General features: G+C 52.2%; 1 protein-coding gene across 1 annotated transcript; it reads left to right on the top strand.

The window, feature by feature from the left end:
• Positions 1–26,927, top strand: ITGB5 (integrin subunit beta 5). Its single transcript, XM_069982476.1, has 15 exons — positions 1–168; positions 1,548–1,645; positions 2,962–3,169; positions 4,439–4,688; positions 5,414–5,582; positions 8,893–9,054; positions 9,762–9,857; positions 10,043–10,132; positions 12,505–12,639; positions 13,528–13,960; positions 21,706–21,928; positions 23,611–23,711; positions 24,631–24,750; positions 25,781–25,947; positions 26,061–26,927. Exons 1-15 carry the CDS (start codon positions 105–107, stop codon positions 26,181–26,183), a joined length of 2,439 nt encoding a protein of 812 aa, XP_069838577.1. The 5' UTR covers positions 1–104; the 3' UTR covers positions 26,184–26,927.

The following is a 26,927-nucleotide window of genomic DNA, read 5'->3' as shown; positions in this document are numbered from 1 at the left end:
GGCGGGGCTCGTAGCTCCGGCACTCACACTGAGGTCTCCGGCTGTTATGGCCTCGTCCCGGAGGATGCGGATCCGCGGCCTGTGAGCGCAGTGTGCACGGCACCATGACCGGGAGACTGCGGCTGCTCGGCGCCCTGCTGCTCTTCTGCGCACTGTACACACCGGCGGGTGAGAGGCGGAGGGGCCCGGCCGGGGGAGGAGCCTACACAACTTTATCTGGGACATAATAACATGGTGGAGAATTGGAGACTTATAATCACCGGGAGTATTATAGCGATTATACCTGAGTGCACTCAGCTCTGCTGTGCCGGGTGTTATACCGAGTGCACTCAGCTCTGCTGTGCCGGGTGTTATACCGAGTGCACTCAGCTCTGCTGTGCGGGTGTTATCCCTGAGTGCACTCAGCTCTGCTGTGCCGGGTGTTATACCGAGTGCACTCAGGTCTGCTGTGCGGGTGTTATCCCTGAGTGCACTCAGCTCTGCTGTGCCGGGTGTTATACCGAGTGCACTCAGCTCTGCTGTGCCGGGTGTTATACCGAGTGCACTCAGCTCTGCTGTGCGGGTGTTATCCCTGAGTGCACTCAGCTCTGCTGTGCCAGGTGTTATACCTGAGTGCACTCAGCTCTGCTGTGCCGGGTGTTATACCGAGTGCACTCAGCTCTGCTGTGCCGGGTGTTATACCGAGTGCACTCAGCTCTGCTGTGCCGGGTGTTATCCCTGAGTGCACTCAGCTCTGCTGTGCCGGGTGTTATCCCTGAGTGCACTCAGGTCTGCTGTGCGGGTGTTATCCCTGAGTGCACTCAGCTCTGCTGTGCCAGGTGTTATACCTGAGTGCACTCAGCTTTGCTGTGCCAGGTGTTATACCGAGTGCACTCAGCTCTGCTGTGTCGGGTGTTATACCGAGTGCACTCAGCTCTGCTGTGTCGGGTGTTATACCGAGTGCACTCAGCTCTGCTGTGCCGGGTGTTATACCGAGTGCACTCAGCTCTGCTGTGCCGGGAGTTATACCGAGTGCACTCAGCTCTGCTGTGTCGGGTGTTATACCGAGTGCACTCAGCTCTGCTGTGTCGGGTGTTATACCGAGTGCACTCAGCTCTGCTGTGCCGGGTGTTATACCGAGTGCACTCAGCTCTGCTGTGCCGGGTGTTATACCGAGTGCACTCAGCTGTGCTGTGCCGGGTGTTATACCGAGTGCACTCAGCTCTGCTGTGCCAGGAGTTATACCGAGTGCACTCAGCTCTGCTGTGTCGGGTGTTATACCGAGTGCACTCAGCTGTGCTGTGCCGGGTGTTATACCGAGTGCACTCAGCTCTGCTGTGTCGGGTGTTATACCGAGTGCACTCAGCTCTGCTGTGCCGGGTGTTATACCGAGTGCACTCAGCTCTGCTGTGCCAGGTGTTATACCGAGTGCACTCAGCTCTGCTGTGCCGGGAGTTATACCGAGTACACTCAGCTCTGCTGTGCCGGGAGTTATACCGAGTGCACTCAGCTCTGCTGTGCCGGTTCTGTAGTCGCCTCTATTTCTCACGTCTCGTTTCTTCCCCCAGGTGCGAATGTCTGCAGCAGCCGCAGCGTCAGCGTCACCTCCACCTCCTGCCAGGACTGTCTGCTGATCAGCCCGCAGTGCGCCTGGTGCTCCCAGGAGGTGAGTAACCCCATCTACTACCACTACTACTCCCTCACCATCCTCCTCAGTGTCACCCGCAGTGCGCCTGGTGCTCCCAGGAGGTGAGTAACCCCATCTACTACTACTACTACTACTACTCCCCTTAGTTTTACCATGAGCTGTAGTGTTCGCTGGTAATAACCCCCCCCCACACACGCTCTCACACATATCAGTACTACTCCCTCATCGTCTTCAGCTTTAGTGTGTTGGTGTCCCAGGAGATGACAACCGTCCATCTCTACTACTCCCTCCTCATCAGCTCATCAGATCCCTGTGCTCCTCCATGGATGATGTCATGTGTGGTCGTCCAGGTAGTGCTGTGACGTGTTGGACACATCCTCTCCCGTGTTGTGGGGCACGCGCTCTCTCCCGTGTTGCGGGGCACGTGCTCTCTCCTGTGTTGCGGGGCACGCGCTGTCTCCTGTGTTGCGGGGCACGCGCTGTCTCCCGTGTTGCGGGGCACGCGCTGTCTCCCGTGTTGCGGGGCACGCGCTGTCTCCCGTGTTGCGGGGCACGCGCTGTCTCCCGTGTTGCGGGGCACGCGCTGTCTCCCGTGTTGCGGGGCACGCGCTCTCTCCCGTGTTGCGGGGCACGCGCTCTCTCCCGTGTTGCGGGGCACGCGCTCTCTCCCGTGTTGCGGGGCACGCGCTCTCTCCCGTGTTGCGGGGCACGCGCTCTCTCCCGTGTTGCGGGGCTCGCGCTCTCTCCCGTGTTGCGGGGCACGCATTCTCTGCCGCCTTGCGGCCCCTCCGCTTTGTGCGTTCTATAGGTCGGGTTGATCTTTGCCTGGGGTCATTATACAGAAAAGGTGACCCCTGTCCCCGAGTCACGTGACACCAAGGAGCCGATTCGTTACAGGTTTATTGATGTGATGCTCTGTGTACAGTGGTGTGGGGCTTCTCACATGTTGGCGTTACGAGCAGGAGGGCGGGGGTGAGGGTTGCGGAGGGTTTATTGAGGTGGGGATCTGATTGATCTTCCCAAGCCGACCAGTTAGCAGCATGTTGTCAGATTCCCACAGGTGTCTCCCCTCCCCCAGTGCAGTGACCGGCCTATGTCCTACCCTCATCTCAGTACTATGGATAGTATCATGTAGCAGCCATTTTGGTTCGGACTACCCCTTTACTGCCTGTTGGTTGTCTGTACTGGCTGCCATATTGGTGCAGTCTCCCATATGAGTGTGCCTGCTCTTCTTGTAACATCCACCTTCATGTCGCTCTGATCGTTCACAACCTCAATAAGGGAAGAGACGCCGTTGCCGCCACCTGACTCCAGTCCTCCTTTCCTCTCCGCAGGTCTTCGGGGCTCCTCACACAGTGACGTCGCGCTGTGATCTGATTACAAATCTGATAAGTAAAGGCTGCTCTCCGGATTTTATCGAGGGACCCAAGAGCAAGGTCACCGTGACTAAGAGCCTCCCCCTCAGCAGCAAGGGGTCCGGGTCATCACAGTCCGACATCATCCAGGTGACTCCGCAGAGTCTGTCGCTGTCACTGCGGCCAGGTCAGTGGTCTCTCCAGAATCCTGAGATATATATTGGGCAGAGGGAGGAGCTATTATAAGCAGGGGTGGGGTTATAATGTAAGGACATGATGTCAGAGGTCATAGGAGGAGGGTGGGTAAGTATTAAAGGGTTGTGCGTAGAGTGAGGAATGAGGGAGGGATGTAGCTCATGTCTTACGTTAAGCATAGGAGGGGTAGTGGGCAGAGGGAGGAGCAAAAGTAAGCAGGGGCGGAGTTGTGATGTGAGAAAGTGGAGTAAGTCAGGAGGTCATAGTAGCAGTAGAGGTTGTGGGTGGAGGCGTGGGATATAAACTTGTATGAAGGATGTGGTTGAATGATGTCTTGGGTAACGTGTAAGAGCAATAGTGGAAAGAGGGAGGAGCTATTGTAAGCAGGGGCGGGTTATGATGTGAGAAAGTGGAGTAAGTCAGAAAGACATAGCAGGAAGGTGAGTAAGTATTAGAGAGTTATGGGTATATTAGGGGGCATAAGCATGGGGGAGGGAAATGGTTGTCTGATGTCCTAGGGTAAAGTGTCACTGTCATCACAAAAAAAAACTTTTGACATTGAAACAAGTGTTCAGTCCAATATGAGCCGGGAGAAGCGCTAAGCCCGGTCCTCTCCCAGCTCTGTCTCACATGATGTGTCGGGATTATCATGGAGCTCAATGGTGCCCGACTCTTTTCACTGACACAGAGCATGCTGCAGCACAGTCCTCTCCCGGCTCGTTCTCCCGATCGGTACAGGTCTGAACACTCAAACCCACACTGATCAAAACTTTTGTCATGTCCCTATGATATGTCAAAAGTTTTTTTTTTTTATGATGACGGGTACACTTTAAGCGTGGGAGGGACCATGGAGTGGAAAGGAGGAGCTATTGTAAGCAGGGGCGGGGTTATGATGTGAATAAATCTGAAGTGGGTAAGATTAAGGGTGGGAGGGACCATGGAAAGGAAAGGAGGAGCTATTGTAAGCAGGGGCGGGGTTATGATGTGAATAAATCTGAAGTGGGTAAGATTAAGGGTGGGAGGGACCATGGAAAGGAAAGGAGGAGCTATTGTAAGCAGGGGCAGGGGTTATGTGAAGAAATCAAAAGAAAGTGGGGTTAGATTAAGCGGTGGGAGGATTGTGGTGAGTACCGTGTTATAAGGGGTTTGGGTGACAGTGGGGGTAACATGGTGGAGTGAGTATTAGAGATTTGCGGGTTTGGGGTTTGTTCTGTACCTGAACACTGTACATCCCTTATGTGTTGCCCCCCCCCCCCTGCAGGTGCAGCAGCCTCCTTTAAGGTGCATGTGCGACAGGTGGAGGACTACCCGGTAGATCTCTACTACCTGATGGACTTATCACTCTCGATGAAGGACGACCTGGATACTATTCGGAACCTGGGGACAAGATTGGCTGCGGAGATGGCGAAACTCACCAGTAACTTCCGCCTGGGATTTGGAACCTTTGTGGATAAGAATGTCTCCCCCTTCTCTTACACCGCCCCCAAATACCAGGACAACCCCTGCACTGGGTGAGTGGTTGGCCGACGGGGGTACCATAGTCATGTGACCTCATCCGGTGCTGAAATCCCCCAGCATTCCCTGCTTGTTCTGTGTTTGTACTGGAGACTCTTATCTCTTCACCATCATCACTGTGCAGGTGCCTGATGGAGGGGGAAAGTATCTGCCGCCCCCCAGGACGCCATCTGGATGTAATCAATGGACGTGACCTTTGACCCTCTGCGCAGTGGGTGATCAGGGCGCTTTACACAGCAGGTTTCCGTCTCTGTGTATCGCTTGCTTTCCTTCTGCACTAGTTCTGGCAATGTTCACACGACTCAAGTGCATTGGGGAACGGGCCAATCGGGGATCAGTGTGTGTGTATTGGGTGGGGGGCGGTCGGGAAAGAACAGCGTGTTTCTAGAATTCCCTCTGGCGCTTCGGGTGTCATTGTTCTGCCGCCCTCCCTTCCACCTCTCTATGGGACAGCGGCCAAGTGTCACCACTCTGTGCCCTCAGCATCGGGGATTGGCAGCAGCTGATATACAGCGTATACCCTGCTCCAGGACCCCGCATGATCTCTGCTCCCACCCCCCTCCACAGTCCCCTGTGTAATAACTGTTCATCCTGCACCTCCTGGTTCATGGAAAGGCTGACTCAATCAGAGTAGACGAGTCCGTCAGGGTATGTATAAAGCTGGGTGTCATGGCGGAGTTATGACTGATGGAGTAACCCGCTGGTGTCTGTCTCTTCTCAGGTATAAGCACTTCCCCAACTGCATCCCGTCCTTCGGCTTCCGCCATGTTCTTTCCCTCACGGATAAAGTCAGTAACTTCAATGCTGAGGTGCAGAACCAGCAGGTGTCCCGGAACCGAGACGCCCCAGAGGGAGCATTCGATGCCATTCTGCAAGCCGCTGTCTGCAAGGTAAGATGGAAGGCAGAATGCAGCTCTGGAGTAAAATACAGGATGTTAGTATGGATCAGTACAGGGTCAGTAATGTATGTACACAGTGACCCCACCGGCAGAATAGTTAGTGCAGCTCTGGAGTATAATACAGGATGTAACTAAGGATCAGTACAGGATCAGTAATGTAATGTATGCACACAGTGACCCCACCAGCAGAATAGTTAGTGCAGCTCTGGAGTATAATACAGGATGTAACTAAGGATCAGTACAGGATCAGTAATGTATGTACACAGTGACTGCAGTTTTATGTAAATTCTATGGGGAAGGTGGTGTTTATTTTGGGTGGGTTGGATGTTTTCCCTCCACATGATGACCAGTCGGATCTGTTCTCAGCTCTTGAGAAGATTCTGCAGACCGTTGCTCAGGATTGCTTTTTGCAGATTGTTGCTTACTGAGGATTTGTCGCCTCTTTCCTCCTCTAAATATAATTTGCCGTTGTCTTAAGTTTCACATCCGTCTTCCAGGTTTTGGCTTCTTGAAGGTTTTCTGTTCCTTGAAGGAGACGCATCTTATGTCGCTGGTTTCTGCTTCTTAGTTTCATTTCAGTTTTGCACCATTTTTGTGATTGTGGGGGTGGGGGTGAGTTGGGAGGGTCTGGGGTCGGGGGTCGGGGACTGGTGGGTCACAGACTGACTGCTTTTGCTTGAAGATTATATGATCCTTTAGAGGATCCTCCGCTGGAAGTCTCGCTCCTGCTACCGCTATTGTTGGCTCAGGGTGACGTTGGGTTCTCTAGCCCCCGGGGCAGCGGGATGGGACTTTGTCGGGCAGGTTGGGGCAGATGTGGCCGTGCTGGATTAGGCGGGATAACAATGATAATCCTCCAGTGAATCAGCGTCTTTTCATCCTCCATCGTGTTGGGACCTGCGCTGCGCTTTACTAAGAACTAAATGTGGGAAAGCTGGGTGATGATCCCTGTGAGGCCTTATTGGTTGTCACTTAGCTTTCACGGAGACTGGCATAACGGCTGCTCGGAACCAGGCAAGCGGCTGCCGCCATCTGTTATCGAGTCCTTGGCGGTGCTGGAATAACAGAGATCTGATTGTTTCCCCGGCCAGATCTGGAATGTGCCGCGCAGTTGTTCCCAAGTCCTGACAGAGTCCGTGTGTTGTAGCCGGAGGTGCACCGAGCTCCGCTCCACCAAACTTTAGGGTGTTCTGCACCCCACGTATACATGGAGGGGGTGACACAAACATGCAGAGTATTTAATCTTAAAGGGCCAGTGACCCCACTGGCTTCCTGTTATTGTGAGGGCTGTGTTAAGTATAATTACACAGGGACTTGTAGTTCTGCTCAGTATTGGCTCCAGGCTTCGTTCTTCTTAGAATTGGGTCTTGGTCTAGGTCAGGTTTTATGGTTGTGCTCGGTATTGGGTCTTGGTTAACATCAGGTTTTATGGTTGTGCTCGGTATTGGGTCTTGGTTAACATCAGGTTTTATGGTTGTGCTCGGTATTGGGTCTTGGTTAACATCAGGTTTTATGGTTGTGTTCGGTATTGGGTCTTGGTTAACATCAGGTTTTATGGTTGTGTTCGGTATTGGGCCTTGGTTAACATCAGGTTTTATGGTTGTGCTCGGTATTGGGTCTTGATCTAGGTCAGGTTTTATGGTTGTGCTTGGTATTGGGTCTTGGCCTAGGTCAGGTTTTATGGTTGTGCTCGGTATTGGGTCTTGGTCTCGGTCAGGTTTTATGGTTGTGCTCGGTATTGGGTCTTGGTTAACATCAGGTTTTATGGTTGTGTTCGGTATTGGGCCTTGGTTAACATCAGGTTTTATGGTTGTGCTCGGTATTGGGTCTTGGTTAGTGTCAGGTTTTATGGTTGTGCTCGGTATTGGGTCTTGGTTAGTGTCAGGTTTTATGGTTGTGCTCGGTATTGGGTCTTGGTCTAGGTCAGGTTTTATGGTTGTGCTCAGTATTGGGTCTTGGTTAGCGTCAGGTTTTATGGTTGTGCTCAGTATTGAGTCTTGGTTAGCGTCAGGTTTTATGGTTGTGCTCGGTATTGGGTCTTGGTTAGCGTCAGGTTTTATGGTTGTGCTCGGTATTGGGTCTTGGTCTAGGTCAGGTTTTATGGTTGTGCTCAGTATTGGGTCTTGGTTAGCGTCAGGTTTTATGGTTGTGCTCGGTATTGGGTCTTGGTCTAGGTCAGGTTTTATGGTTGTGCTCAGTATTGAGTCTTGGTTAGCGTCAGGTTTTATGGTTGTGCTCGGTATTGGGTCTTGGTTAGCGTCAGGTTTTATGGTTGTGCTCGGTATTGGGTCTTGGTCTAGGTCAGGTTTTATGGTTGTGCTCAGTATTGGGTCTTGGTCTAGGTCAGGTTTTATGGTTGTGCTCAGTATTGGGTCTTGGTTAGCGTCAGGTTTTATGGTTGTGCTCGGTATTGGGTCTTGGTCTAGGTCAGGTTTTATGGTTGTGCTCAGTATTGAGTCTTGGTTAGCATCAGGTTTTATGGTTGTGCTCGGTATTGGGTCTTGGTTAGCGTCAGGTTTTATGGTTGTGCTCGGTATTGGGTCTTGGTCTAGGTCAGGTTTTATGGTTGTGCTCAGTATTGGGTCTTGGTTAGCGTCAGGTTTTATGGTTGTGCTCGCTATTGGGTCTTGGTCTAGGTCAGGTTTTATGGTTGTGCTCGGTATTGGGTCTTGGTTAGCGTCAGGTTTTATGTTTGTGCTCGGTATTGGGTCTTGGTTAGCGTCAGGTTTTATGGTTGTGCTCTGTATTGGGTCTTGGTTAGCGTCAGGTTTTATGGTTGTGCTTGGTATTGGGTCTTGGTTAGCTTCAGGTTTTATGGTTGTGCTCGGTATTGGGTCTTGGTTAGCTTCAGGTTTTATGGTTGTGCTCGGTATTGGGTCTTGGTTAGCTTCAGGTTTTATGGTTGTGCTCGGTATTGGGTCTTGGTCTAGGTCAGGTTTTATGGTTGTGCTCGGTATTGGGTCTTGGTCTAGGTCAGGTTTTATGGTTGTGCTCGGTATTGGGTCTTGGTCTAGGTCAGGTTTTATGGTTGTGCTCAGTATTGGGTCTTGGTTAGCTTTAGGTTTTATGGTTGTGCTCGGTATTGGGTCTTGGTTAGCTTCAGGTTTTATGGTTGTGCTCGGTATTGGGTCTTGGTTAGCTTTAGGTTTTATGGTTGTGCTCAGTATTGGGTCTTGGTTAGCGTCAGGTTTTATGGTTGTGCTTGGTATTGGGTCTTGGTTAGCTTTAGGTTTTATGGTTGTGCTCAGTGTTGGGTCTTGGTTAGCTTCAGGGTTAATCGCTATTGACCATTATTCGGCAGGAGAAGGTCGGCTGGAGGACGGAGGCTTCTCACCTACTGGTCATCACTACAGATGATGTCCCGCACATCGCCCTGGACGGTAAACTGGCCGGACTGGTGCAGCCACATGATGGACAGTGCCACCTAAACACAGACAACGAGTACAGCGCCGCCGGTCAGCTGGTAAGGATTACCCCTGCTCCACCTCTCTGACATCTGTACCAGGTGATAACCAATATGACTGCCACCTCTCCTCATACTGGGAGGGTCACCAGGGTTTTCCAGGGTTTTACTCTCCTGTATTCCTGCAGTATGTAGGGAGGTGTGTCCTTCAGGGTGCTCGGAAAGCTGGGTGATTGCTTCTGTAGGACTGTGTAGTATAGTTTGTATAAATTGTGGTATAAACTGCAAACTGTAGCTCAGCATCCATTGCTTATGGTCCCCGCTGCCTCGTAGGAATCATTGCTGGCACCCACAGCCCTATAGTACACCCGCACAGCGCTCACGCACACAGCTCTGCTGCATAAGGTTCTAGTTGATGAAACAAACTTATCCAGAACCCGATGCAGCAGCCATGACGGTTCCCCCTGGATGACCCCTCCGCCCTGCATCTCTTGGATTGTGATCCATACACATTTCTCTGGAAATATCCTTCATGTCCTGCAGTGTTATATCGTGCAGTCTCTTACTCGGGTAAGGATCGGCCCAGTAGGATCCTGCGTGATCTGCCAACACGTCGCCTGCACTGATACATTGTAACAAACCATCAGGTCGGCTGAGAGGTTTGTGTATATGCAGCAGATTACCAGTGGTCTCGCGGGTCCGGGCTCATCGGTCATCCCTGTGTCACAGCGCCTGCCGTCTGACGCACCTTATTCCTCTTTCTCCAGGATTATCCATCGCTGGCGTTGCTGGGGGAGAAACTGTCGGAGAACAACATCCATCTTATATTCGCTGTGACCAAAAATTATTATTTATTATATAAGGTAACGAGCCGGCCAATCAGGACGTGGAGAATGGTGGGGCGGGGCATCTCTGCTAATAAGTGTGTGATGAGCCTCCTGTATAATTCGTGCTGGGTGATTTGTGGGGGGAGGGGGTGGTGGATGTGGCATCTCATCCCCGGAACAGGATTTAATGCCCTTGTATTCTTACTTCTTTCCCCTTTAAGAATTTCACAGCGCTGATCCCCGGGACTACAGTGGAAATCCTGGACACGAGTTCCCAGAATATCTTGCAGCTCATCGTCAATGCCTACAATGTGAGTGTCAACACCCCCAACAGCACGGAGTACTTTAGGAGATGCAAATTTAAATGCATGTGATGATTGAAGGCACAGAGAGATTGTATAAGGAGCAGGGTTCCCCAGCAGCACAGAGTGTTTCAGGAGAGAAGTCAGAGGAGTATTCTATTCTTTGCTGCCGTGTTTTGTGCCTCCTCTGCATTCTCCAGCGTATGATGGACAGGTTAATATGTGACCCCTGGACGGAGGAGGAGTAGGAGTAGGAGGATGCTGACTTCAGCCTCAGGCTGCAGCTTAATATTTCTGCCACCTGGCAAAGTGTTCAGAGTCCGACCAGTAGGGTAACTCCTGACACCGAGCTGTGGCTGCTCATAACACCTTCATAGAGTCATCGTGATTCATCATCATCATCATCATCATCAACATGTCCAACAGACAGCTAGGACTGCAGGGCACAGATCTGATCTCACAGGGGACGTCTGTCATGGGCAAACACTACAGTCAGATTGCCTCAGCCTGATAACAGGGAGCAATAGATCATAGTCATCCCCTGTGCAACATGGCTGATAACAGGGAGCAATAGATCATAGACATCCCCTGTGCGAAGTGGCTGATAACAGGGAGCAATAGATCATAGACATCCCCTGTGCGAAGTGGCTAATAACAGGGAGCAATAGATCATAGACATCTCCTGTGGTACGGGGCTGATAATGGAGAGCAATAGATCATAGACCTCTCCTGTGGTACGGGGCTGATAACGGAGAGCAATAGATCATAGACATCTCCGATGTGATGTGGCTGATAACAGGGAGCAATAGATCATAGACATCTCCTGTGGTACGGGGCTGATAACGGAGAGCAATAGATCATAGACCTCTCCTGTGGTACGGGGCTGATAACGGAGAGCAATAGATCATAGACATGTCAGATGTGACGTGGCTGATAACAGGGAATAATAGATCATAGACATCTCCTGTGGTATGGGGCTGATAACGGAGAGCAATAGATCATAGACATCTCCGATGTGATGTGGCTGATAACAGGGAATAATAGATCATAGTCCTCCTGATGTGACATGGCTGATAACAGAAAATAATAACACTTATACACAATGAATAAAGAGCAGACAGCACCGCAGGGTTGTTGCCCCTTTGGGGCCGGTTTTGGGGTCTCTCTGTTTGCACCTGATCATTTCTCAGGATTGTATTGTACCTCCTGCAGGATTTGCTCGGGGCCGGCTCTGTCCCAGCACGTCCCGCTCTGTGGATGTGTCAGTGAATGTCAAGTTCCCTGCGGCGGCCATACAGATCTGTGAACTTCATTCAATAATAATTACACCGAGCAAAGTATATGCCCCAAACCCCACCAACATGAAATGTCCCACTTGGACCCCCTAGTATCATGGTGTCCAGCTGAGGTCTTCCTACCCTAATACCAAGATGAGTCCCATTGCCGCCCCCCCACATTATGTTGCTATAGGACCCCTCTTCTCCTTTTGGTATTATGCAGTGCCCCATTGCCTCCCCCCCCCATTATGTTGCTATAGGACCCCTCCTCTCCTTTTTGTATTATGCAGTGCCCCCCCATTGTGTTCCTGTAGGACCCCCTCCTCTCCTTTTGGTATTATGCAGTGCCCCATTGCCTCCCCCCCCCCCCAATATGTTGCTATAGGACCCCTCCTCTCCTTTTGGTATTATGCAGTGCCCCATCGCCTTCCCCCCCAGTATGTTGCTATAGGACCCCTCCTCTCCTTTTGGTATTATGCAGTGCCCCCCCCCCCCCATTGTGTTCCTGTAGGACCCCCTCCTCTCCTTTTGGTATTATGCAGTGCCCCCCATTGTGTTCCTGTAGGACCCCCTCCTCTCCTTTTGATATTATGCAGTGCCCCATTGCCTTCCCCCCCCCCCCCCAATATGTTGCTATAGGACCCCTCCTCTCCTTTTGGTATTATGCAGTGCCCCCCATTGTGTTCCTGTAGGACCCCCTCCTCTCCTTTTGGTATTATGCAGTGCCCCCCCCATTGTGTTCCTGTAGGACCCCTTCTCTCCTTTTGGTATTTTGCAGTGCCCCATTGGTGCCCCCCAATATCAGGAAGAGTCTTATTGGGCTTCTGCACCATCATGAAGTGCCCTATGGGACTCCATAGTATCCTGGTGTCCCCCCCCCCCCCCCGTCATAAATACTGACATCTGGTGACTAGTGTAGGAATACTTCCCTGTGTGACCCTAGGGTAACCATGACTGGTGGGCGGTGGCGGCAGCAGAGACCCTCCGGGGTGCAGCAGAGATGTTTGTTTGGGTGTCTCCTCCTCACAAGGCCACGTCTCGGAATCCGGGGAATGTCGCCTCATTACTCGCACCTTTCACCTTCTCATCACTAATATCTTGCAGAACATTCGCTCCAAGGTTGAACTGACCGTCTCCGAGACCCCCGATGACCTCAGTCTTAGTTTTTCAGCCACATGTCAGGACGGATTGTTGTATCCCGGAGTGAAGAAGTGCGGAGAGCTGAGGATTGGTGACACAGTAAGTGGACAGCGGTGTGTGTGTGTGTGTGTGTGTGTGTGTGTGGGGGAGGTCTGGGGCTGTAGTCCCTACGTGGTATGGTGATCCCTAACCTGTGACTCTCCAGCTGCTGCAGAACTACAACACCCAGCATGTCCTAACAGCTTTTGATCCCTAACCTGTGGCTCTCCAGCTGCTGCAGAACTACAACACCCAGCATACCCTAACAACTTGTGATCCCAAACCTGTGGCTCTCCAGCTGCTGTATAACTACAATTCCCAGCATGCCCTACATGCTGGGAGGTGTAGTTTGGCAGTAGCTCTAGAGCCATTAGTTGGAGGATCACATGCTGTGCGTCTTTTTGGCGCACTTTCCTCACTCGCGGTCACATGTTCTGTACACGGATTGTGCAGCCCCAACAGATGATACACGACCCCGAGCCCCTGCCGCCCTGACTCAGCAGATGTGTCATCTCTGGATATTAAAAGGATTTCTCTGCAGCTGCCAAGACCCCTGCGCGTCCCGTAAACTGTAACGGCAGTGCTGCTGTGCTCCTGTGTTGACGGCACATATTGTCCCCCCTGGGGTGGGGGAGGGGGTTAATGCCTCTGTGTCCATAAAGCGAAGACCTCATGACTAGAAAACATAATGGATGCATCATCTCTGACCCCAGGAGCTCACACTCTAATCTCCTATCACACACAATGTATTATCACCCCCATCATCATCCCTGAGCCCAGGAGCTTACACTCTAATCTCCTATCACATACAATGTATCATCACTCCCATCATCCCTGAGCCCAGGAGCTCACACTCTAATCTCCTATCACACACAATGTATTATCACCCCCATCATCCCTGACCCCTAAATCGATGGTCTGAGCAGTAATGTTTTCGTACTTTTCCAGGTATCGTTTGAGGTTTCGGCTGAGGCGCGCTCCTGCCCCCCACCCGGCGTTACAGACACCTTCACCATTAAGCCTGTGGGTTTCCGGGACACCCTGGAGGTGACGGTTTCCTATAGCTGCAGCTGCAGCTGTTCGCCTCTTGTGGAGACCAACAGTGGGAAATGCAGCGGCAATGGCACATACACCTGTGGCATGTGCGACTGTGACCCCGGCTTCCTCGGAGCACGGTGCGAGTGCGGAGAGGAAGACGACAGCAGTGAAGAGTCCCTGAACACCTGCCGGGAGTCGGAGAGCCACACTGTGTGTAACGGCAGGGGGCGCTGCATCTGTGGCCTGTGCTCCTGCTACGAGAGCGAGTTCGGACGCATCAGTGGCTCGTACTGTCAGTGCGACGACTTCTCCTGTGCCAGGTACAAGGGCGTCTTGTGCTCAGGTGAGTCCTTTACTACTGTCCCATTATACGGTTATCACACATGGCAGGTTATCAATGTATATTACTGTACGGGTGGGCGGAGCTACTACTCGTCCTGCTGATGGCGGCAATAAGGGACCATGTGACTAGTGTCGGCGGGCTCGCTGTCTTATGGTAATGCTGACACTAATACTGCAGCTGCCGCAGAACCTCTATCCAGTCTCCAAAAAGAGCCTCAGCAGCAGCTGAGGTGTTATAAAGCATGTAAGCACTGTGCTGTGGTGGGGGCAGCACATATAGGCAATGTGCACATGCTGTATAACAACGGCTGCTGTTTTACATGTTCCTGCGGCTGATACTGCCATATCAGCCGCAGGAACATCATTTTATTTCTATTTGGATTGCCTGCAAACCGATTAACCATAGAACTCCCATAGAACGGCCATACATGATGTGAATAACGGCCGCTAATAATTGACAAGTCAAGTTGTTCAATACAACGTGTGAACAACAGCCACTGTTCGCATAAAGGTAAATGCAGTGCATTATTTTATGACAAGAACGGCCGTTGTTTTAATCGCCAACAATGACCATTTTTGTCATAAAAATTACACTGTGTGAACATAGCCGTATAATGGTTGTTTTCTCCCCCTTGTAGTGTTGTCTGTAACATCCTCCTCTCCCCTGTTGTTCTGCAGGGAGGTGCGAGGTTTGGGGCTCGGCCGGGCCTCCTGTGTGTTCTTGCGGTTCCTCCGGTCACTTCCTGCCGTCTTGTTTATGTCTCGTATCGGCTTCTTCTTGGCTGCGGAGTTCAGCTCCGGATTATATGATCCAAGTGTCCTGATCCCAGGGTTACTTTGTGTCTTCAGGACATGTCTGGTGCATTGCTCAGGCCCATCTTGTCTCCCGCTTGGCCCCCATTCGTCCATCTTGTGACTCCGTAGACCCCCAGTTCTTCTATGGCTTTATTGCCCCTGATAAGTGGCCCTTTGGGGGTTATGTACTTGAGGGAGGGCATGGCTGCTCAGCAAAATCTGGGAAACTGGGCTCGTTCGATGGTAACCAATCACAGCACAGGTTTTATTTTGTCTTATATTCTTGACAATAAAAGCTGCGTTGTGATTGGTTACTATGGGCAACAGGCAACTGTTCTTCCGTCCAGGCATGATGGGAATTGTAGTTTTGCAACAGCTGGAGGGCCGTGAGTTTGAGGCCCCTGTTTTAGACAGCTTTATGATAACACCCAAACACAGGGTGGGTTTCATTTTGTCTTCTGCTCTTGGAAAATGAGAGCAGCTCTGTGGTTGGTTGCTAAGGACAACAGTTTTTCTTTAAGACCATTTCTTTATAGCAACCAATCATAGCACAACTTTCATTTTCCTAAAGCAGGATACAAAATGAAAGCTGCTCCGTGGTTGGTTGCTATGGGTAACAGACAATTTCATTAATCTCTCTTTGTGTGGACCAGAAGGGGGCGGAGCATGACAAAACAACGAGGACCCCCCCCCCCCCTTTGTCATGCTCCGCCCCCCAGTATAACATTGGCTCTTGCTTTGTTCATGCCGGTCCAGTTATAAAGAGTCACAGTTTTTCTCCTTTCAGACTGGGATGGTGCTGTGAGGAGAGGAGGGGGATATCTGTGACTGGGATGGTGCTGTGAGGAGAGGAGGGGGATATCTGTGACTGGGATGGAGCTGTGAGGAGAGGAGGGGACGATATCTGTGACTGGGATGGAGCTGTGAGGAGAGGAGGGGGATATCTGTGACTGGGATGGAGCTGTGAGGAGAGGGATATCTGTGACTGGGATGGAGCTGTGAGGAGAGGAGGGGGATATCTGTGACTGGGATGGAGCTGTGAGGAGAGGAGGGGGCGATATCTGTGACTGGGATGGAGCTGTGAGGAGAGGAGGGGGATATCTGTGACTGGGATGGAGCTGTGAGGAGAGGAGGGGGATATCTGTGACTGGGATGGAGCTGTGAGGAGAGGAGGGGGATATCTGTGACTGGGATGGAGCTGTGAGGAGAGGAGGGGGATATCTGTGACTGGGATGGAGCTGTGAGGAGATGAGGGGCGATATCTGTGACTGGGATGGAGCTGTGAGGAGATGAGGGGGGATATCTGTGACTGGGATGGAGCTGTGAGGAGAGAAGGGGGGCGATATCTGTGACTGGGATGGAGCTGTGAGGAGGGGGGGGGGTCATCTGCATCCAGCCTGTGACTGGGATGGAGCTGTGAGGAGAGAAGGGGGGCGATATCTGTGACTGGGATGGAGCTGTGAGGAGAGAAGGGGGGCGATATCTGTGACTGGGATGGAGCTGTGAGGAGAGAAGGGGGGCGATATCTGTGACTGGGATGGAGCTGTGAGGAGAGAAGGGGGGCGATATCTGTGACTGGGATGGAGCTGTGAGGAGAGAAGTGGGGCGATATCTGTGACTGGGATGGAGCTGTGAGGAGGGGGGGGGGGGTCATCTGCGTCCAGCCTGTGACTGGAGGAGACGCCATTGTTTGGGGTGAATAGAGAATCTGGGTCACTATTGATCTGGTTGAGATGCGGTTACACTGAGGGAGGGGTGTGTGTGCGATGCTATGGATCTCGCCACAATAATGGGGAAGATCAACATATTACAACTCCCAGCATCCATGACTTAAAGAGCCAGTCCAGTATTGTGTACACAAAGCTGCTCAATACTAATAGTCTTTGCATTTTATCTCTTCGCTGTTTGCTGTCAGTGAATGGATCTACCCTCATCTCACAGCTGAAAGTTTGTTACAGTGTGGCAGTCTATAGCAGGGAGGGGGAACCTTCCGGCCTCCAGTTTTTGCAAAACTACTTCTCCCGTCGTGCTAAAAGCTTTGGCTGTCCAGGCATGATGGGAGTTGTAGTTTTGCAACAGCTGGAGTTCCGAAGGCAAGCTGAACTCCAGTCTTATACATTGTAACAAACCGTCAGCTGTGGTAGATGGCAGGATGCATGTTACAGAGATCATGAACGCTATTAGAAAGTCGTAGAACATGATAAATCTCTTTATCTTGTGGGCCAGGGGCTCTCAACGAGGACCACCAACGTTTTTTAGAAAGACAAACGCACTGTGGACAGTAATACTGCTGACACTCTCCTGTGCTGCTGTGGGGGAGGGAAGTACATGGGGTTGGGGCAGTTCTGACCCTCTTGGCACAGTGTGTGTGTGTGTGGGGGGGGGGGGGGTGTAGGAAGTTTCTTCATGCAGGAGAAGTCTTCTGGGGGGCTGCGGCCTGGGGGCTGGATTCCTGCCAGGAGTCGCTGTTATTATGTGGAGAAACCTCAGGATTCTGCCCAAGATCTAAAAATAGAAGAAAAAGGAAGGAAACCGCTGGTGTCTGTAGAGGTTCAGCCGCGGGACGAGACATAGAAACGACAAGGCAGATGTGAGATGGTCAGACACACAGAAACGACAGGGCAGCTGTGAGATGGTCTGACACACAGAAACGACAAGGCAGATGTGAGATGGTCAGACACACAGAAACGACAGGGCAGCTGTGAGATGGTCTGACACACAGAAACAACAAGGCAGCTGTGAGATGGTCTGACACACAGAAACAACAAGGCAGATGTGAGATGGTCAGACACACAGAAACAACAAGGCAGCTGTGAAATGGTCTGACACAGAAACGACAGGGCAGATGTGAGATGGTCAGACACACAGAAACGACAGGGAAGCTGTGAGATGGTCTGACACACAGAAACGACAGGGCAGCTGTGAGATGGTCTGACACACAGAAACAACAAGGCAGATGTGAGATGGTCAGACACACAGAAACGACAGGGAAGCTGTGAGATGGTCTGACACAGAAACGACAAGGCAGATGTGAGATGGTCAGACACACAGAAACGACAGGGCAGATGTGAGATGGTCTGACACACAGAAACGAAAGGGCAGCTGTGAGATGGTCTGAGAAACAGAAACGACAGGGCAGATGTAAGATGGTCAGACACACAGAAACGACAGGGCAGATGTGAGATGGTCTGACACTCAGAAACGACAGGGCAGATGTGAGAGGTTTGACACTTAGGCTTCGTTCCCACTGAGCAAAACTAGCGGAATTGTCCGTCACGGAATGCCGTTAGCCTCCATCTCATAATGGGAGTCTATGGGAGGTGCGCACTCCTGCTTTGTCCGCGCTGAAGAATGAACATGTTCATTCTTCAGCGCAGACAGAGCAGGAGCGTGTGCCTCCTATAGACTCCCATTATGAGAGGGAGGCTAAGGCCATTGTCCGCCGCGGAATTCCGCTAGTTTTGCTCAGTGGGAACGAAGCCTAAGGGGCAGATGTGAGATGGTCTGACACACAGAAACGACAGGGCAGATGTGAGATGGTCTGACACACAGAAACGACAGGGCGCCAGTGAGATGGTCTGAGACATGGACCTTGTGGTTATATACGAGTGTGAGAGCAGGGAATGCTGGGATATATCTAGTATGGCCGCCATAACCACTTTCTGAGCCTCCATTACTAGCTAGCTCTGCCCTGGTGACCATCTTGGTTCTTACTCTCTGGCTTCTGCTTGGCCTGCCTGTGTTGTGGGTAGTGGTGGGTGTTGTATGTGTGGCCCCTCATTATATGGCTTTACAAATGGCGGGGAGGACGCCGCTCCTTGTATGTGGTCTCTGTGCCGCCACCATCTCCTATAACTGCTCCCGCAGTAACTAGACGCCTCCTCTTCATCATCAGGGACAATGACTGGGCTGAAGAGCTCGCAGCCTGGAGGGGGCCGCGTCAGGTCAGGTCACCCCGGGGGCCGCTAACTGCTGCTGGCATCTAAATCAGCTGGGGGGGGGGGGTGTTCGATATGGATGAATGGGATTGGAGGCTGCAGGATGGGGCGAGGAGAGGGGGGCTGTGGAATTAGCAGGAAGGACCCTTATTTCATATGTAAATCTGACAGGAGTATTGTAAGGAGGGAGGACAAGGCTGCACAGCCCACCCCGCACATGCAAAGGAATCCGAATTCTTCCCTCACAAAAGACGACCCCAAAGAAGCTTCTACAATGAGATGTCACTGTCTGGGGAAGGCCACTCCCACCTACAGCCACAGAGGCCTCCGTATATCCCAATATATCAGCATTGATCACTATTAAGATGTGATCGGAAAATGATAAGAGAACTGGACTGTAACATCTGTAAACCTCCACAGGGCAAGGGGCAAAAGTGACCCATATACACACTGTTCTTAAAGAAAACTGACCGATCTGTTCTTAAAAAAGACTGGGCAGTGTGAATAATGGCTCAAGGCAAACAACGTGTTTATAAAGCCGCATTGACAAACCATACAGGACAATGTACAACACTATGGAGGAAGAAGAGCCTGACACACAGCACCAAACCCTCTTTGGAGTCCGAGGAGGGGGTGGCTTTCCTACCTCTGGGTCTGAACGTCTTGTGAGCATTGGGGGAATCCAAAGGGGTATGAGAATGTACAGGAGGATGTGATGGCGGCCATGACCTCAAGATGAAGAGAGGTCAGGTGACACAACACAATGACCCAGATTAACTCTATAGAGATGTTGTGACCTGCAGGGGGCGCTGTGCACACAGGACATTGCAGAAATAAGGATGAACTGGAGCATATTGGCAGGGGGAAGGAGGAATCAATAGGACATGTTGCCTGATGTCTTCTCCCTGCCCTGTGGGTGTTTACTCCATGTACTCAGGATAAGACCTGGATGATACAGCTCTGTGTGTTACATTGTGTTTCTCTAGAACTGTGAGTTGGAGAACAATCAGATCACGTTATTAGTAATCGATGGAGAGGGCTAAAGGGTTCACTTACTTTTCCTGGCAGCTGTGTGTGATCTCAGCCGCTCCCCTTATAACGCTGCAGCACTGTCTATGGAGATTGCTGTGGACTTTGGCCCGGCGGACATCACAGCACAGCTTGTGTTCTGTAGTGTTTACATGAGCGGTGGAGGAGGGGGGCGGTCTTGGCTATGGAATGCATTGAATCCCCCCCTCACCCCATCTGTGCATTCAAGGGTTAACCATGCAGATCCTTTCTCCTAATCCCTACAGATATTCCGGGTTCATAATGGCGCAGTTCTGCATTCCTCCTGGTGGACATGTGACCTGTTACAGCCGCCATCTTTGCAGTGGCTGCGCTCCCTGTCCCTTTAAGGCCACCCTCTTTGCAGTGGCTGCTCTCTCCTGTCCCTTTAAGGCTGCCCTCTTTGCAGTGGCTGCGCTCCCTGTCCCTTTAAGGCTGCCCTCTTTGCAGTGGCTGCGCTCCCTGTCCCTTTAAGGCTGCCCTCTTTGCAGTGGCTGTGCTCCCTGTCCCTTTAAGGCCACCCTCTCTGTGGTGGCTGCTCTCTGTCCTGTCCGATTTAAGGCTGCCCTCTTTGCAGTGGCTGCTCTCTCATATGCCTTTAAGGCTGCCCTCTTTGCAGTGGCTGCTTTCTCCTGTCCCTTTAAGGCCGCCCTCTTTGCAGTGGCTGCTTTCTGTCCTGTCCCTTTAAGGCTGCCGTCTTTGCAGTGGCTGCTCTCTCATATCCCTTTAAGGCTGCCGTCTTTGTGGTGGCTGCTCTCTGTCCTGTCCCTTTTAAGGCTGCCCTCTTTGCAGTGGCTGCTCTCTCCTGTCCCTTTAAGGCTGCCCTCTTTGCAGTGGCTGCTCTCTGTCCTGTCCCTTTAAGGCTGCCGTCTTTGCAGTGGCTGCTGTCTCATATCCCTTTAAGGCCGCCCTCTCTGTAGTGGCTGCTCTCTCCTGTCCCTTTAAGGCCACCCTCTCTGTAGTGGCTGCTCTCTGTCCTGTCCCTTTAAGGCCGCCCTCTCAGCAGTGGCTGCGCTCTGTCCTGTCCCTTTAAGGCCGCCCTCTTTGCAGTGGCTGCTCTCTCCTGTCCCTTTAAGGCTGCCCTCTTTGCAGTGGCTGCTCTCTGTCCTGTCCCTTTAAGGCTGCCGTCTTTGCAGTGGCTGCTGTCTCATATCCCTTTAAGGCCGCCCTCTCTGTAGTGGCTGCTCTGTCCTGTCCCTTTAAGGCCGCCCTCTCAGCAGTGGCTGCGCTCTCTCTCTTCGCCCTCTCTACAGACTGAACTCCTCTCGCAGTCTCATCACGGAGGATGAGGACCGCGGGGCAGCCCAGAGTTTGTTTTCTTTGGATCTTTGCAGAGGACTATGGCGGTCTCGGCTGTGGGAATTCTGACACTCAGCGCCCGGGGTCTGACAGTTCACCCTGTCGAGACTATTTAAAGGGACAGCTGCTCCTATAAATTTATATGTTATAATAGTTTGAGCCAATCAGTGTGCAGCTCTCTGTCCAAACTGTTTGAACCAATGAAGCATTTGGTTGCAATAGAAAAAAATAACTTCTAGGTCTTAGTACCCCCTCTGTATAATTGTAGCTTGTCTCAGCAGCTGTGGGCCCTGGGTGTGAATCCCTCAGGGGCCACATTTGCACGGACCTTGTTGTGCTCTCTTTTTCTTTGTCCTGCCCCAGCCCCGGGGGCCACTGACTGATCTGTGTTTCCTTCTGAGGGTCCCTCGTGTATATATGTGTTCACACCCAGAGGGGTCAGAAAGCTCCGGGACACCAGGGGCCCCTGGGTATCAATCCAAGCAGGGGCCACATCTGTGAGGAGAACCCAGGATAAACCTACAGGTGCTGATAGGAAGTTGAGAGGGGAGTTAGAGTGTGAGCTCCTGGGGTCAGGGATTATGGGAGTTATACATTGAGGGTTTGTACAGTGCTGCAGTATATGTCATCATCATGTGTGTCTCAGTAACACCCATTTGTCTTGCAGGTCATGGTGAGTGTGACTGCGGGGAGTGTAAGTGTCACGCCGGTTACATTGGTGATAACTGTAACTGCACCACAGAGACGGACAGCTGTGTTTCCAGTGACGGGCGGATGTGCAGCGGGAAAGGGACATGTGTGTGCGGCCGCTGCCAGTGCATCCAGCCCGGGGCATTCGGGGAGACGTGTGAGAAATGCCCCACCTGCCCTGATGCCTGCGGGACAAAGAGGTAACATCTGGGGTCTGAGGGGCCCCCTGTATAGTGTCCAGAGCCATGAGGAGCCCCCTGTATAGTGTACAGGGCAGCGAGGGGCCCCCTGTATAGCATGCAGAGCTGCGAGGGGCCTCCTGTATAGTGTCCAGAGCCATGAGGAGCCCCCTGTATAGTGTACAGGGCAGCGAGGGGCCCCCTGTATAGCATGCAGAGCTGCGAGGGGCCTCCTGTATAGTGTCCAGAGCCACGAGGAGCCCCCTGTATAGTGTACAGAGCCGCAAGGGCCCACCCTGTATGGAGTCCAGAGCTACGAGGGGGCCCCCTGTATAGTGTGCAGAGCCATGAGGAGCCCCCTGTATAGTGTACAGAGCAGCGAGGGGCCCAACTTTATAGTGTCCAGAGCCACGAGGAGCCCCTGTATAGTGTACAGAGCCGCAAGGGCCCACCCTGTATGGAGTCCAGAGCTACGAGGGGGCCCCCTGTATAGTGTGCAGAGCCGCGAGGGCCCCCCTGTATAGCATGCAGAGCTGCGAGGGGCCTCCTGTATAGTGTACAAAGCTGCGAAGGGCCCCACTTTATAGTGTCCAGAGCCACAAGGAGCCCCCTGTATAGTGTACAGAGCAGCGAGGGGCCCCACTTTATAGTGTCCAGAGCCACGAGGAGCCCCTGTATAGTGTACAGAGCCGCAAGGGCCCACCCTGTATGGAGTCCAGAGCTACGAGGGGGCCCCCTGTATAGTGTGCAGAGCCGCGAGGGCCCCCCTGTATCGCATGCAGAGCTGCGAGGGGCCTCCTGTATAGTGTACAGAGCAGCGAATGGCCCCACTTTATAGTGTCCAGAGCCACAAGGAGCCCCCTGTATAGTGTACAGAGCAGCGAATGGCCCCACTTTATAGCGTCCAGAGCCACAAGGAGCCCCCTGTATAGTGTACAGAGCAGCGAGGGGCCCCACTTTATAGCGTCCAGAGCCACAAGGAGCCCCCTGTATAGTGTACAGAGCAGCGAGTGGCCCCACTTTATAGCGTCCAGAGCCACAAGGAGCCCCCTGTATAGTGTACAGAGCAGCGAGTGGCCCCACTTTATAGTGTCCAGAGCCACGAGGGGCCTCCTGTATAGTGTACAGAGCAGCGAGGGGCCCCACTTTATAGTGTCCAGAGCCACGAGGAGCCCCCTGTATAGTGTACAGAGCAGCGAGGGGCCCCACTTTATAGCGTCCAGAGCCACAAGGAGCCCCCTGTATAGTGTACAGAGCAGCTAAGGGCCCCACTTTATAGTGTCCAGAGCCACGAGGGGCTCCCTGTATAGCATGCAGAGCTGCGAGGGGCCCCCTGTATAGTGTGCAGAGCCACGAGGGGCTCCCTGTATAGCATGCAGAGCTGCGAGGGGCCCCCTGTATAGTGTACAGGGTTACAAGGGGCCCCCTGTATAGTATGCAGAGACGCGAGGGCCCCCCTGTAAAGCGTCCAGAGCCACGAGGGGCTCCCTGTATAGCATCCAGAGCTACGAGGGGCCCCCTGTATAGCATCCAGAGCTACGAGGGGCCTCCTGTATAGCATGCAGAGCTGCTAGAGGCCCCCTGTATAGTGTACAGAGCCATGAGGGCCCCCCTGTATAGCGCACAGAGTATTGGGGGGAGGGGGATAATAGTTGAGGTATTACTGGTTGATACGTGACCGTCGTTTCTGCCGTCTTTTTCAGGGACTGCATTGAGTGCCGCCTCTACCAGACCGGACGCCTCGCCGACAACCAGACCTGCCAGAAACTGTGCAAGGATGACATCATCACGGTGGAGACGCTCGGTAAGTGTCCCGGCACATAAAGGGTGCGCGTTCCGTTATATGTCACAGCTGCAGGTCTAGACAATCCCTTACATCTAGAGCCCGACCCCCTGACCTGACACTGCTGCCGGGCTGTCACAGTTGCATCCAGTATAGACTCTGGACTGATTCATTGTAACAAACTATCAGGATTGAAGTCGTACCGCCAGAGCTACAGCTAAAGGTTTGTTACAATGTGTCAGTTTGGAACAGCAATCACCCAAGCTGTGGCACTACAGTTGCTGCCAAACTACAACTCCCATCATGCCCTGACAGCCGCAGTAGAATCTGGCGCTCGCTCTGGATATCACTATGACACTGTTAGAGTGCGGCTAATTTTCTTCAGGTTCTCACAGTCCATGCTCAGTCACAGGGAGGGCGGAGTCTGGGCGGATGGCGGTGTGTGTGTGCTCCTTGTTGCGGCGGTCTCTGGGACCCCTATTACTCTTTTATTAGGTCTTGTTTTCAGCTTCTTGCTTGTTCGCTCTCGGACCTAATAGACTCCATATGTCTTGACAGGAAGCTTCTGGAATGTGCTGGAATTCCAGTGTCCCTATAGCTGCTTATCCCGCTCTGACCCCTCCCCGGCCGCGGCAGGAATCCTGGGAGCTGTCACTGCTGGAATTCAGCGCAATGTTTCTGTTCTGCTGATGTTTGGAGTTTAGAGCCAAGCTGGCAGCTTCGTTCTGGCGTGCGCCATAGACACAGATGAGGACAGCTGGCGCCTGCACCACCCGACCTCCGCACACAGAGACACCTACTGGTTGGAAGCGGGGTTGCAGCGTCGTTGTCCTCTCAAGGTGTTGCGTGTCTCAGACATGGCTGTCCTGTGGCTCCAGATTTCTCCACATTCAGCCCATTGCTTTCAAGTGTCTCCTTCACATTATTATTCGTCTTTCAGATACTGACAACCCCGAGGCCGTTCTGTGCGTCTACAAGACGGAGAATGATTGTGTGATGAGGTTCACGTATTCCGAGGACCCCAACGGGAGATCCGTCCTGACTGCACTGAAGGAGCCAGGTGAGTGATGGGTCCTCGGGGGCGGGGTTAGTCATCAGGGGAGGAGTTAGTTACATTTAGGCACCACCCTGGCGGAAAAGTGTTTAATAAACCTTATAATAAACAAGGTGCAAATTATGTAAGACAGAATTTTTGGTGTAAATTACAAGAGGATTCTGTAATATTAAATCTGGAGCAGTATACGAGTGTGATAACATGTCTAAAGATGGCGGAGCATACCAATATACTGCCTCTGCCTTGTTGTTATCCCTATCCAGCCTTGTATACTATCTGGTGTACACCCTGAACCTGCCTTGTATACCATTTGTTGTTGACCCCCACCCTACTTTGTATGCTCGGTATACTAGATAAGATGGGATTTATGCTAAATATACAAACCAAGGTGGGGGTCAAGGCAGGACAGCGGCCAATGACCAGGTATACGAGCAGAGGTCTGTGCTGAGTAGTATACAAGGTGGGGTTCAATGACGATCAGTATACAAGGCACAGCATGGGTCAGAGGCAAACCGTACCCAGAGGGGAGGTCTTTGCTGTTTGTTATAAACCCTCTGTGGTGCTGGGTACAGCGATTGTATTTGACCACCACCCTACTTTGTATATTTTTGCCTTTGAGCCCACTATACCTTGTGTGCACTACTCAGGATACCATGCCTGTTATATACTATTCCACATACACCCTGCCCCATCTTGTATACGGTTTGCCTATGAACTGTACGGTTTATTGACCCCCATCCTGCCCTGTATACGTTTTATTGGCCCCCATCCTGCCCTGTATACGGTTTGTTTATGAACTTATGTACGGTTTATTGACCCCCATGCTGCATTGTATAGTTTATTGACCCCCATCCTGCCCTGTATACGGTTTATTGACCCCCATCCTGCCCTGTATACGGTTTATTGACCTCCCCCCCCCGCAATCCTACTCTGTATAGGGTTTATTGACCTCTATCCTACCCTGTATACGGTTTATTGACCCCCATCCAGCCCTGTATACCGTCCTGATACGGCAATGTATCCATGTTTCCCACAGAGTGTGCCAGTGCCCCAGATGCAATGACTGTGTTGCTGGCGGTGGTGGGCAGCATATTACTGGTCGGCCTCTTGCTCCTGGCGGTCTGGAAACTTCTGGTGACGATCCATGATCGCCGCGAGTTTGCTCGGTTTCAGAGCGAGCGCTCCAGAGCCAAGTATGAAATGGTAAGTGTGGAGAGAGAGGGGGGGGGGCCTTGTAGGACTGGCACACTGTCCTCTTATCCAACGCACAGGCCTGTCCCTCTACCTTCACAGTAATGTGTGTATTCTTCCGACAGGCGTCCAACCCGCTGTACCGCCAGCCGATTTCCACCCACAAAGTAGAAGAGATGTACAGCATGATGGGGAAATCCTACAACGGGGCGTCCAACGGATTAAGACCTGTGGACGATAATGACTGAGGCGCGGCACGAGCGCTGCCCTACCCTAGAGGGCGCTGTGTGGGCGTCAGCAGAGCGGACCAGTGATGGCCGCCATTGGCTTATTTGCACATTTATAGACTTCTGCCGGGCGCAGCTGACTAGAGCGGCCGTCTCCTGGATCCTACACTGAAGGAGTCCGATCGCAAGCAGATCCGCATCCTAACCTGACCGAGGGGGCTGCAGCCCCTGACATTAACCCACAACGTGCCACATAGATTATTAGGATTTTATATTAGAGACTAGATCGGGACTAATCAGGGTCGCGAGGCGCGGGGATTGTTGTCATTGGTGTTTATGGTGCTTGGGACCCAGCAAGCAAATATGGCGCCACTGCGAGGCGTGAATTCTGCACTGCCATAGTTACACGCTACAGCCGCACAGCTTACCCCTTGTATTACAGTGTAGATACCACCTGTAGACTTCAGGGGTCAAACTTGTGCCGCACAAGAGGGACGTCACCTGAGGCCTGAAAGGCAAATCTATCCCATAATGCAGCAATATGGGTGACTGGAAAATACATCCAGACAACGCAGATCTGCCACTCAGGGCTCTGGGAAAGATGACAACTTTATTCGCTAGGATATTAGAGGGATGTTTACTTTTATGTGTCACCTCGGACCCCACAGTATACAGTCACTTCTATAGGTACAACCTAATGTTAAATCATGTATTATATTCCAGAGCTGCACTCACTATTGTGCTGGTGGGGTCACTGTGTACATA

Source organism: Dendropsophus ebraccatus, chromosome 9 (assembly GCF_027789765.1).
Source record: "Dendropsophus ebraccatus isolate aDenEbr1 chromosome 9, aDenEbr1.pat, whole genome shotgun sequence".
In the NCBI taxonomy this organism is placed as follows: domain Eukaryota; kingdom Metazoa; phylum Chordata; class Amphibia; order Anura; family Hylidae; genus Dendropsophus; species Dendropsophus ebraccatus.
Note: the sequence above shows the minus strand (reverse complement) of the source record. Positions and strands in the feature narration are given on the sequence as shown.